The sequence below is a fragment of the Equus caballus genome, chromosome 26 (assembly GCF_041296265.1).
Source record: "Equus caballus isolate H_3958 breed thoroughbred chromosome 26, TB-T2T, whole genome shotgun sequence".
Lineage (NCBI taxonomy): Eukaryota > Metazoa > Chordata > Mammalia > Perissodactyla > Equidae > Equus > Equus caballus.
This window is the reverse complement of record NC_091709.1, coordinates 26,420,107-26,434,285: the sequence shown is the minus strand read 5'-3', so window position 1 is coordinate 26,434,285 and position 14,179 is coordinate 26,420,107. Positions and strand designations below refer to the sequence as shown.

General features: G+C 33.1%; 1 protein-coding gene across 2 annotated transcripts in view; it reads right to left on the bottom strand.

Moving 5' to 3' along the window:
* The window catches only part of NCAM2 (neural cell adhesion molecule 2), a 490,396-nt gene that overhangs the window by 106,598 nt on the left and 369,619 nt on the right, over positions 1 to 14,179 (bottom strand). For both annotated transcript variants that reach the window (XM_023629946.2, XM_023629947.2), the window contains exons 10-11: positions 10,953 to 11,140; positions 6,915 to 7,011 (exon numbers count right to left, since the gene is read on the bottom strand). In XM_023629946.2, coding sequence (XP_023485714.1) covers positions 6,915 to 7,011; positions 10,953 to 11,140 — 285 coding nt within the window. The remainder of the gene's footprint in view (positions 1 to 6,914; positions 7,012 to 10,952; positions 11,141 to 14,179) is intronic.

Below are 14,179 nucleotides of genomic sequence, written 5' to 3'. Positions count from 1 at the left end.
TGATCCCCTCATACGATAAGCCCTCCAGTCCTCCAATGCTCATCTCTTTACAGTCCACAGCTATTCACAGCATTGTACTTTTTTCTACTCATCTTGATTTTGTCCATCTTTCCCTTTCTTCTTCATTGGACCTGTTTCTACTCTCTCTTTCAGACTCAACTCAAAAGTTGATACCTATTTGAAGCCTTCCCCAAGAATTCCAGTCAGAATCCCGTCGTATGTTCCCAAGCATTTGATTCACACTTTTATTGCAATCCTTATCTTTTGTACTCCTTAACTTATTTGTAAAGATCAGGTGCCATGCATTATTAATCTTCAGATTCCCAAGATCTAGAACAATACCTGGCACCTACTAGAACCTCACTATACGTATGCTGAGTGAGTGAATTAACAAATGATTAGGCATTAATGCAAACGTGGATTCCTTAAAAATACCATTAAGCTATCCTAACTTCCTTTTTAAAAAAGTTTTAGGGAATTAGAAATTTCAGGGGATGGCATAAGTAGTGTCTGAATACAAATAAAAGTTTGTCTCACAGTTTCTGGAAAAAAAAAAGAGCGAGATATAGACTTTTCCAGGCTAGATCATAAAACTGATCGTGTAAGAGAAAGCTGACACTACGTTTAGTTGAAGAAAGTGTGTTTCCAAATGAACTAGTTTTAAGCTGCTTTGCAGTGTTAGGGAACAAGGGTCAGGACAAAATGCAGTTTGAGTACAAGGACATGTAGATTGACTCTCATTCCCTAGCTACAGAATTCTGCTCAACTGATCCAGCTGCACCCGTGTGTAGATCTCCGTTCCAAAAATGACTTGTCTACACTTATCTAAGACTGAGGTGAAAATCCAGATGACCACTTCGTGGTATTTATGAATTAAATTAATCTTGGAAAGAGAACAAAAACATTGGATTTTGAGAGGGTCTCAGTAGGTTAAAAAAAAAGAGCCCAAACTGGCAAGATGAGATTTAATAGGGTTAAGTACAGAGTCCTGAACTGAGGTTAAAAAAGAAAGAAATCAACTGTGAAGCGAAGCACAGAAGAACCACTTAATAGGAGTTTTTGTGAAAAAGATGTAGGACAAGACACTAGAAGGAAAAAAGCAGCAAAATCGCATGAAATTTTGTATTATTTAATAGAAATATAGTGTCCAGAATAAGTGAGGTCATTATCCTATTATCTGATTTTACTATGCTTTGGTATACAATGCTTGCACTATGTCTAAAGAGACATCAGCAAACTGATTTCTACCCAAAAGAAAAGCAACCAATGGGAACACTAATTTGGCCATACTAGTAGCTAGCTAACATGTGTTGGGTACATGCCACGTACTCCTGCTTTGAATGTGTTTCGTGGCTTAGCCCTCACAACAGTTTATCAGGTATATCTTGGAATGACTGCAGTGGGACCCTGAAACCCCCGTCAGGAATGAGGCACCCATTCCCAGGGCTGGAAGTGTTCTCTTATGACAGATTACAGCAGTGTCCCTCCCCTAAAACTTCCCAGGAGGAGGTGACTTTATCAGAAAAGTGTGTCAATTAATGAAGCAAAGATGAAATCATTGTACTGCAGTTTAACATGAAAAGTTCAGAGATAAATGTTAAATATAATGATGTCTGTCTGTCTCTGTCTCTAATTTTATTTGTATTTGACATTGTGGTAAAAAAGTTAACAAAATCAGTTATCAAACACATCTGTGAAATATCTTAAATTTTCCATAAAATTATATAAAAAAGTATTTATTTGAATTTTCTAAAGATGAAAAATAGGTCAAAGAGGACTGGACCAACTCTTGCTCATGAACATGAAGCCAGGGTTTCATAGAAAGACTTTGTTCACTTTTCCTGATTTAATCCAAGCACACTTAAATATCTTTTATTAAAAAAATCATCTGAGAAATGAACAACCATAGATTCCTTGATATTAGTTCTGAGAATGTAAACAAAAATAGAGTTGAAAAAAAGGACTTGAATCATTAAAATTACATGTAGGAAATGGTACCACAAAAAGAGATGCTGCCCTCAGGATGAGTTTTACTCATAGGAGCCCTTTGATCTAGCCAATATTTTATCTTACTCGTTGTTTAAATCATCATCATCATAGCAAAGTGTGTTTTTATATAGTATTTCCTAATTTGTAAATGTTTCTTTCCTCTGTAAGATACGTATAAATAATATCTCATGTACTTCGTTGAGGTACTGTGAGAATTATAGAGATGACTGCTCATGATTCAACTTAGCTAATCACTCCTATCTGTTTTCTGGTTAGAACTTTATCAAGCTGATCTTTCCCAGCAGAGATAATGGCAAAACAAGTGGGACGCATGGAGGTGTAATGTCCAGCTCATAAGTCGCATCTATATGCCTATTTCTATATCCTGTTATAGTTACACTGTTACTGAATAAAGACTGTAAGTCCACTGTTTAAAAACAATGCTATCATCGTATTTATTAAGAGATTTAAAAGAGATGTCTTAATAACTTGCTATATTTAGTGTAAAAATTATACCTACATATTTGAAAATCCCAGTTGTCTGTGAATAAATGATTACTTAATATGCAAAAATGTCCTTTTTATATTTTAAAACTACTTACAAGATTACATATCAAACTATGTATGCACACACAAAAAAGATATGGATGATTTTTATCAAGAATGTTACCCATGTTCACAAGTTATGTTGCTTTCCAAAGCTTCTCTATCTTATGCATATTTGTTTGTTGGCCTTAATTTCCTGCCTTTTATTCTTCTTTCTTTTAAAATAATTTCATTATTTATAGAAAATTTGAAAGAATAACACATAGAACTTTTCTTTTTAATCTGAACCATTTAGAGTTAGTTGACATGATGCCAAGTTTAGCATTTATTTACTACAATAAAACATTCTCCCACATAAGATCTATAAAACAACTGAATTGCTATGTAATCCAAAAACCACAATCAAAATTTACCTATCAGCCCAATAATGTCATTTATAACAAAAGATGCATACATAGCATTTGTTATTTGTTTATTTTTCTTTACTGTCCTTTAGGCTAGAAAGTTTCCTTAATCATTCCTCGGTTTGCATGGCGTTGACACTTTGAAGGCTAGTTATTTTGTAGATGGTCCCTCCATCTGGATTTGTCTTGTATTTCCTCATACTAGATTCTGACTATGCATTTGTGGTAGGAATATCACAATAATTATTTTGCGTTCTTCTCGTTGCCTCTGTCTGATAGAACCCAAGTTTAATCTTCTCATTACCAGTGATGTTAACTTTGATCACAATTAAAATGAAATCTGCTTGGTTTATCAACTTTAAAGTTAATATTTTTCTTATCGTAATTAATTAATAATTTGGGGATAGGTACTTTAAGGCTATTTCTAATTTTTTTTTCATCTAACTTTCACATACCTGCCTTAGCAAACATTGATGCTCCTTTGGTGAATTAATTTGCATTATGATATTTGTTAAAGTTGGTTTATGGATGTTTTTGACACGTCCCTATCTTTTTTTTTAATTTCCTCTTTTTCTAGCACAATGCACTGACCCAGGCTTATCTTGCAGGTTCTCTGTCCCACTCCTAGAAGCAGCCATTTTTACAAGGAGCACTGGTTACTTTTAGTGAAGAATGGTCTTTAGAAACCAAGATCTGGCTGCCAGATATGCTCTATGCTCTTCACAGCTCCCAAGTCCTCTCAGCGGATATAACTAGCTCAGAAATTGTTTTCTAACATTCCTGGTTAAAGGAAGCTCCTTGTAGAAATGGCCGAACACACACACACACAATCCTTTACCTCTTTTCTTCTATCTATATCCATCTCATACGTTAAAACTAGAGTTCACACAGATACCTCCTATACCCAACCATTACCACAGGGTCATTGTAGTTTTTGTCCTTTCTCTATCTGTACTTCCCCAAAGGTGAGACAATTATCTTGTATTGTACTTTACATATTTACTAACGTTATCTATGCTCTTGTAGAAATGAATCATCCATCACTGCCTTCACCTGACCCCCTGCCGGTCATTTGAACCCCTCCTTATACTGATCAGATTCCAACACTCTCCTCTGGGTTGCTGTTCCTGTCTGGGCATGTGGACATCCTTTTCACCCTTCTTGGGCTCCAATACCCCACACTGGACCACTGAAGCCCCCCTTCACTCCATTCACTCTCCTTAGGGTCTGACACCCCATGTCAGAGTGCTGTGCTCCACCCCACCTGCACACAGATGCCTACCTTGCTCAGATGTACAAGTAAATTATTCAGGAAGTGAAAAAAGGGAAGAAAACAAGGAAGGAAAAGAAGGAGGAAGAAAAGATTTTTTAAAACAAAGGAAGTTAAAAAATTATTTTTTTCACTAAATGTATAGCACATAATTTCATGCTAAATTTTGGCTGTTTTAATTTATTGCTCTTTGAAATCAAAGTAATGGTACAGCATAAAACAGCATATGCTAAATGATCTTGACTTTCTACTAGGTTAAATAGGCTAATGAAACATTGAACAGTGACATGTACATGTATTTTGATATATTTAAATTTCTATATAATATTTCTCATATTTTATTTTAAATCACGGTGCACTTTCAGTGTTTGAATTCTGCTGGAAAAACTAAATTCTGTAAGCATTAAATAAAGGGGTCTTATCAAAGGAATGATATGTATAAATGTTGATATTTAAATATATGTTTCCCATCTAAGGCTCAATGTCTAATTCATTTTTATATTCTTAGTATAATTTCAGTTGGATCTATTTTATCTGAAACAAATATTAGGCATGTATTTGTTACAAAATTTTGGAAAATTAAGAGAATTGCAGTATTCAAGAGATATTTCCAATAACATTCTAAATCTTAGCTTGAATGCACATTTTCTATTTTTTATTATGGCTGGGCAAAGGGGAAATCCAGTAATTTTATATGTTCATTAGAAGGATAGGTATCAAATATACTTCTCAATGAAAAATGTTACAGTAAGAAACGTGACATATGAAGGTGCACAGACACTAAATATTTCCTGTGAATTTAATAAGATTGTTTAAATCTCATCAATATAATGCTTTATTTTTCATAATTTTTCTAGAATTTAGAATTGTTAAAAACTCAAAAAATTCTGGTCATTTATCAAGTTTTATCTAGTAGACATAAAAATGCATCATTTATAAAAGTAATGTTAATAGTGCATCAGTACTAATATAATTATATATATACATTGATCATATATCTAGTTATTATTTATAAAAAATTCATACTAACTAAAAGAAAATTTGCCTAATTACCTAAGGCTTGGACTTAATACGAGTAGAGAATGCTTCTTATCAGTACAGTTGACACTTCACTTCAATGTATTATCAATGAATTTTGATATGACTCAGTACATTTCATTTTTCTAGAATTTAATTTGATTGTATAATGGTTCATTCATAAGTCTAAATGTGGACAGTCTACTTCCCATGATTTTCACTGAGATTAATTTTCTAAGGACTTCATGGTAGACAATAAATACTCACTTCTCTCCTTCCTTCATCCCTTCCTCCTTCCTCTCACCCTGTCTTAACTCCATTGCCCTATCTTAAACGCCCTATCTTAACGCCCTATCTTAAAAAACTAACCTAAACTTAGTTTTTTAAATTTTCCTTCCTTAAAACCCTTTCACACAGACCCTTTCCTCCCTTCACCCTCAGTGTAGTAAAACTTGAATTGGAGAATAACAGGTTTTCCAGTTACATAATAATTTGAGTACTATTAGCTTTGTAAACTTTTTAATTCCCCTTTTGGTCTTAAGACTAATGACACTGCTTTTGAGATATATTTACATATCAATAAAAATATCTCTCACAACTTTATATAAAATTACAGTTATATTTTAGAACTCTACTTTTAGAAAATCTTTTAAAATATTTTCACAGAAGCCATTTATTCTATTAAAAAATAACATTATGGTAATTCTCTGATATCTCTCTAGCTAGTCCTGGAAGACAATAAATCCCGTTTTTGTATCACCTGAGGTATGCAAAATATGAAAAAATATATATTTCCAGAAATTTTTTCTATTCAGTCTTGTAAAATATAACAGCAAATTCTATAAAAATATATGTATGTGTGCATATATATATAAAAACTAAAAACATAGCTGGATTCCTAGTTAAAATACATTTTACTCTACATATTATTTTTATATCTTTAGCTTTAGGGGAAGAACTGAATGTTTTTGCTTTTATATTTGTTTTTAAAGATTGGCACCTAAGCTAACAACTGTTACCAATATTCTTTTTCTTTTCCTCCCCAAATCCCCCCAGTACCTAGTTGTATATATATATATCTTTTTTAGCTTGGTCCTCCTAGTTGTAACATGTGGGATGCTGCTTCAACGTGGCCTGATGAGCAGTGCCATGTCTGTGCCCAGGATCCGAACCAGCGAAACCCTGGGCTGCCAAAGCAGAGCGTGCGAACTTAACCACTCAGTCCTGGGCCGCCCCTAGAATGTTTTCATATACGCAAATTGAAACAGTCTATAATCCTAAATTTTCTATTTGCCTTAAAAATAAGCTTACTATTTGTACTTTCAAGTGTAGAATTTTCAAATAGATTAATTGTTTGATTCCTTTCAAAATGTCTTCTATTTTTAATTTTTTTTGACAGCATTCTTACTTTGCATGAAATATAATTTGATTCCTTAAGACGTATGCTTCCTACTTCTTTCATTGATATCTCACTTACAACTTTGTGGGAATTAGAAGCAGGGTTTGAAATCAATGATGATTAGTCAATACATTCTAAGGCCTCATTATACATCAGATACAAATGTTGCAAATTTTTAAGCACTGGTTCATTCTTTTTAATAACCTGTGTCATGACTTTTTAAAATGTAAAAGCTGTTTGCTTCCAGAAACATTTTATGAGATCTCAGAAATTATTGTGCTACACTTACCAGCCAAAGCAAGAATATATTCTTGAAATCTTGTTCCTATCCGGTTAGTGGCTGTGCAATTATATCGTCCAAAGTCATTGTCAGATGTAGGTGCAATCTAAAATAATTATAACAATAAAAGTTTTACAATTTTAAAACAATATCACAGAAGTTGTAAAATAGACTCTAGTATGCCTACCTTCTTTCCACATGTTCAATTATTCACAACTCTTTGCCATAAATCTTTTGTTCTATATCAAGTGAGCATTATTAAATACTATAAATCCTTTTAAGATGTAACCCATGGACCTATACTAACCATAGGACTAGGTGAAATATAGTTTATCTACTAATTCATTAAGTAGATAAATGCCACCATTTTGTTACACCTATTGAATAGAAAAACCATTAGATATTTATATACATAAAGCTCAGAAAGTAGTACAGAGTTTGAAATATATATATTCTGTAATCTTTGCAGATGTGAACTTGAAAACAGGAAACTTGTACCAAAAGCAGTGTTAAATCTCTGTTTTCTGTGTTTTAGCCTAAAATCAGGCAGATTTAAAGTTCAAGAAAGGCTCAAAATATGTCAGTTTTCTCCTCCTCTTATGATTTTATTGAACATAAAATATTAACAAAAGATGAATATTCATTCTACACAAAAATCTTTCCAGGACGGTATTTTGCAAGAAAAATGTTTCCTTGTGTAGCAATCCCTGTAGACAGGCACATTATCTTGATACCTAATAAGAGGATCGTGCCTCCATTTCTGTTCAATTCCTATCATTCTCTTTCAGCTTAGGTGGAAAATAGCTGACCTCCATCCTTACACATGTGAAATCCATAATTAAGTTAACCTTCTGGGATTCTATTGCTGAACGTTGGAACCAACCCTGTAATTTTAATGTACCACAATTCTGAAGTATCAATTCAGAAAAGAAGATTCAATGATAGTAATAGATATAATTTTCAACCTCAGCAACTATTATTAGGAGAGAATATGCTTACAACAAGAGTTGCTGTTAATTTCAACTCTATCCCAAAATGGAGAAAATGATTTTGTGGTAATAGGAGGCTATTAAGTAAAAGTGCAATTCTGAGGTCCATTGAAGATGGTAATTCTAAAAGAGTACAAAAAATCTGTCATTCATTCTCTAGTCAGCTGTCCATCTAGGAAGAGATCATGGGCTTAAGGATTAGAAGCCTTAACAGCTCTTATATAAGTACTCCTAAATGATTAAAATATTCATTTTTCTTATATTCAGCTTTTAATAAACCAGGCTAATTTAACTCTAAAATAATTTTAGCAACCAAAAAAAAAAAATCCTTATTCTACAGCCATAGAAGAAAGTTACTTGTATATCCTCTAGGGAGGTCTGTGTACTGAAGGAATACAAAGGGAGATAGGACGGCTGTAACAAAGAATCATGACTATTTGCACAGCTCTTCAACAGTAATAAAGTAATTTAAATATAGCCATTGTCATTGAAGTGATTTTTAAAAGGCTCAATTCAGGGTTTTGTTTTTTTTTCCTGTTCCTGGGAGTTCACTTATCAAAAGATAAAAGCTTTATAATTCTATCTGAAATAAGCCACTCCTTTATCATGTTGTATGATTAACAAATACGGAAAATACCCCTAGTAGCACAGATGATTAAGAAAACACAGATACAGAAAAAACCAGCCAAATCTTGTGCCCCGAAGCAGGTTTGATGTATTGGGACAAAAATACCGATGATCCAAAGCAGAATATTATTCCAACAAACCTATTAGGAACTTGCTGCATCAACTTTTGCCCGTATATTGAAAAGTTGTCTTATTATCTCAGGGGAGTGTTCAGGAAAAAAAAAGTTTGGATGACGTTTACAGATGCATTTAGTGGCAGTAACTCAAAATATTTATAGACTATTTTGTTATATTTTAAAATTCATAAGTTTAAAAGATTGAATATATATTTAATAAAGGAAAAGAAAAAACTTTAAAAGTCAACTCAAGAAATCTATTCTTGACCAACTTGTTATTAATTTTAAACTTGATTTTCTCTATATGTTCTTAACGAGCAATTATGTGACTACTAGAATAATTATTAAACAAAGTAAACTAATGTATTATCCCAAGCAACTATATACGCTACTAATTCAAAACCAGTAATTCTTATTATTGTTTTTCCTTTTTTTGTTGTTATTATTGTTTTATTTTGTCTTTAGGTTGTGTTACACATATATATTATTTACTCAAGATTGAAATTTAATTTTTGAAAATAGTATACACATAAAAATTACATCCCCAAGGTCAATGCTTTAACCAACAAATCACCTACGTGTAAAGCCAACCAAAATTGCTTGGTTTTCACTTTAGAGTGTGGAGGGATGCCATTTAAGGAGAAGAGGAAATAGCATCACAGCTTTATATGAATAAAATATTTAAATGTTGGGTTTATAAAATGTTGCTTGACATCGACTATGGAGAATTATAAGCTATCCCAGATACTGACAGCGGAGAGATGAAGTAAAGAGGAAATTACAGATTAGTCTGCATTTAAACATAAACCTACATCTACCTGTTACGAACTGAATTGTATCCCCCTACAAAATCCTGTGTGGAAGTCCTAACCTTTACTGTGACTGTATTTGGAGACTGGATCTTTAAGGAAGCAATTAAGGTTAAATGAGGTCATAAGAGTGGGTCTTGATGTCCTTATAAGACTAAGAGACACCAGAATTCTCTCTCTCCGTGGGCACAGAGGAAAGCCCATGTGAGTACACAGTGGGAGGACACTATTTGCAAACCAAGGAGAGAGTTTTCGCCTGAAATCAACCCTTTTGGCACCTTGATCTTGGACTTCTAGCCTCCAACAATGTGTGGGGGGAAACAAAAAGGTTTCTGTTGGTTAAGCCACCCAGTCTGTGGCATTTTGTTATGGCAGCCCACGTGCGCTAATACACTACCCAAGACTGAAGTTAAATCTAACTTCAGTTTTTAACCATGGTTAAATGTCCAAAATTTAGGTTAAATCTGCCCAAATGTCTTTGTGCAATGCACCTCCGTGTCAATTCATTAATATTTAGTTCTTTAAATACAGTTACAAAGAAATCAATCTAAATTGAAATAGATTTGGACAAAGTTGCTTAATTACCAAACCGTCAGCTATTCAAACGTTTGGGGAAGTGATGGCTAAATCTATCAACCAAACGTTCTCCAAAGTCCAGTTACCAGGTAGAAGAGCTAATGTGGCACCAATGAGGATATCTTTAAGTTAATGCAAGATGGATATCAGATGTTATTCTAAACATGCATTTTAAAAAATGTATGTAAATTGATTAGTGGAGAAAATGTAGCATCTTTTCAGTAAAATAACGCTGTTTGAAGAAGATTCCCAAATGTTCTGAAGGCATTATAAACTGGAAGGGCTGATAATGATTGTTATAGGCTTATATAAACTTTGGGCATTGATATTCACACACACATAATCTGCAATTAATAAATAAAAGATTTTGTATTCAAACAGAATTTAAAGGCCAGGCACTTGGCAGTATAAAAACAATTATCTACAATCTTAATTTAAAAAATAAAATGAAATGAAGCATTGAACAAGTAAATCTGGCTTATGTAGGAACTTGTAAACATGTAGCCAGCAGTTAGCACTTATATATGCCAGGTTAAAGAGAAGGAAGGTGTCACCACAGATTCGATGGGTAGTATCAACCCTGAAGTTGAACTTTTGGCCCTCAATAACTGAAAATTACTCATTCCCTCGCCCTACTTTTTTTCTAGATACAATTTTTCCCCGCCAAAAAATTCATGAAAAATAATGGCTTTTGCTATACACCCACATTTCCACATAAGCAAATGGTAAGATGTTAATCATCAATGAGCCTTAATCCAAATGCATAAAATGTCCCTTTTAATAAACATAAAATACATGCAATAGAATTTATATATACAAATATATGTTACATAATGTAAATATATTTACATGTTAAGATTTAAACATATTCTAAAATAGCAGATAACTGCTAAAATAATACAATTTGTTTATATGTACACAAAGACTTACCTCTAATATCACCTTTCTCCCTGCACTGTACGTCTTTAAATTAGTGGTGTTTTTAGCTGGCAAGACTAATTTCTCTCTTCTCCAATGGACTGATGCTGGTGGATTAGAGTTCACGTCACAGCTTATATTGATTGGATTTCCTTCCCAAGAATAATAAATTGTTTGGTTTGATATAAACTTGGGAGCATCTGTAAAGCAATATAATATAACAATTATGGACATTGTCTTTAAGATAAATAATCATTTAATTAGTATAAACACCAATAATTATTGCTTAACTACAAAAAGAAGCCACAGTAATTATAAGTTCATATATTTAATTTGTAACATCAGAACTCATGAAAATACATATTTGACTACTTCATCAAATAATTTTAATATTAATATACAAACATTCAAACTCAGCCAATAAGTAAAATATGAAAATTAACACTCAGTTAAGTGTGCTTTTAATAATCTGACAGAAATATCCATCCAGTAAATTAACGACTATCTACATATGTGGAATCTGTTTCTGTAACAACCCACATTATAAAGAGTTTTCAATAAAACTTCATATCAGTGGTCTTGTGTCATTTTTTAATCTCATCTTAGTTACATCACTTCTTCTATAAAATATTTTGAAGCAAATGTGAAATTGAAATGGTAATATCAAAACTAAACCACAAATTTTTTTCCTGAAATATCAGTTCTAGTTTTTCTTAAATCAGAGATGACTTAATTTAATCAACAATAGCTAATTTAAAAGTTAATCAGATCCTATAAGGCTAGATCAATTTCCAGGCCCCTACACCGGACCTCTATAATAATAAAGAGAAAATAGACAATATATTATACCATTTTATTGAAATCGTCTAATTGTGAAGACACACAGAGACATGGTTTTTAGTCTTGCTCCATTCTAGAACTGTGACATAGCCCAAATGCCAGTCAATCATAAATTCTTTGAGTCTCAATATCTTAATAATTATTTGAGAGAATTCATTTTTTAAGAATTTTTACATAAAAACATAATCCTAAATTAAGTGGTAGCTAAAATGTTTCTGGTATTGATACTGGTTATTACTGTTACTAATGTTAGCTATTTAGAACTTAATAATCCTTCATAAACTATCAATTTTAGTTGTCTAACTTAAACGTTTTATTTTACTACCCCTAATTAAAAATGACTTACACCCAATTTTTTATATCAATAGATTATATATCAGATATATAAGAATTATAATCTGTATTACAAATGTACAAATAATCATTTAAAAATTCCTGTCCTATATATGTTGTACTGTATGTTTTAATGCCAATCTCACACAGAAGTATGAAATATTTATTGAATGCTTCCTATATGCCAGTAAGTTTATACATTTTATTCTATTTAATCTTTTCAATAACCTTATGAGGAAGATGTGATGCTGTTTTAAGCAGGAAGGATCTAAGCTGAGCTGCCAAGCTCATTCTAGTCCAAAATTGTGGGGCTGGGATGTTACTCTAGAGTAATTTTAACCAGAGTCCATTATATTCCCATTAAACTCAGGAACAAAATTATCATATTCAGTGCTAGCAATGTTTTGGTGATGTGGAACTTATCATACATTATTGAGTGGGATATAATTGGAACAATTCCTCAGGAAGATAAAGAGCCTTAAAAGCTTTATAATCTTGATTCTGCAACCCAATCTTAGGTATCTCTCCAGGGAAAAGAATTAGAAATATTATCAAAGGTTTATACAAAGAACTTTTAATGCATTATTATTTTAATAGCAAAAACTCAAAACAACTTAATGTCCCACAAAAGAGGATTGGCTAAATAAATGGTGGCACATCTTGGCACATAGGTATGCTAAATATTATACAGACACATCTGCCTATGGTTTTTCATCAGTTTGCAATATGCCAGCCTTTCCCCTCACCTGGCTGGCTTCAAAACTAAGCTTCACACAGGACAAGCCCTGTGGTGTAGTGGTTAAGTTTTCAGGCTTTGCCTCAGTGGTCTGGGGTTCACAGGTTGGTTCCTGGGTGCGGACCTAGCACCACTCATCAAGCCATGCTTTGGCGGCATCCCACATAAAATAGAGGAAGATTGGCACAGATGTTAGCTTGATGACAGTCTTCCTCAAGCAAAAAGAGGAAGATTGGCAACAGATATTAGCTCAGGGCCAATCTTCCTCACCAAAAAACAAACAAACAAAACACTGAAAAAACCACTAGGCTGTACACTTTCTAAATACAGCCTTTGCACACACTTCAGTTTTGGACAAGTTTCCCTACTTTGTGCACCCATGGGCTTCTATGTTCTCCCTCAGTGTGATATTAAGACATTGAAAGGATCTATTTGTTTCTCCACCAAACAATCAATCTTAGGGGTTCAGATGTGTCTTGGTCACAGTCACATATCTGATGGTTTGCATTGTGTAAGAGGCTTACTTGGTTATCAAAAACTGTACATTGAATTGACTAGAAATTAAACAGTTAATGAATTTTCAATTCAGCTACTGAACAGAAGATATTTTCAAGGATCAAAGGAAAAAATAACTTTGTCAAGGCCTGAGAAGATTAGGTGAAAAATCTAAGAAGATATAATTAATTAGGGGTGCAACTGCCAGAGAAGCCACACTTCTTGATATTCAAAGTCAAAAGTTAAGCTTATATCTACATCTGTCTAAAGTATATTTTGTTATTGCTTAATATATATGAAATGTAATCTCTTTAGCATTATAATATTCTAAGGAGAGGTTAATGGATAATTTATTTGCATATAAATATAGCTTAATAGGAGAATCCTACATGCTAATGGAACAATTAACAGCTGACTCCCAGTCTGCTCTGTCCACAGTTTGGCATCTTTGTGTACGTGAATTATATTATTATAATTTGACCATAAACTTAGGGTAAGATTTGCTTTTTCTATAAAAGCAAGCAATTGCCACTAATGGCTTGCTGATGATCTCAGTGGGAATTTAAGTCAGAATTACTGATGTTGAATGCAAACGTGCTACAGGCAGTACACACTATACTGAAAGCCACATTAAAAAATATATTTTTGGGGCCTTCCTGGTGGTGTAGTGGTTAAGATCACACACTCCACTTCAGTGGCCCAGGATTCGCAGGTTCGGATCCTGGGTGGGACCTAGCACCACTCATCAAGCCATGCTGTGGAAGTATCCCACATAAATTAGAGGAAGATTGGCACAGATGTTAGCTCAGTGAAAAAAAGAGGGAGATTGCCAACA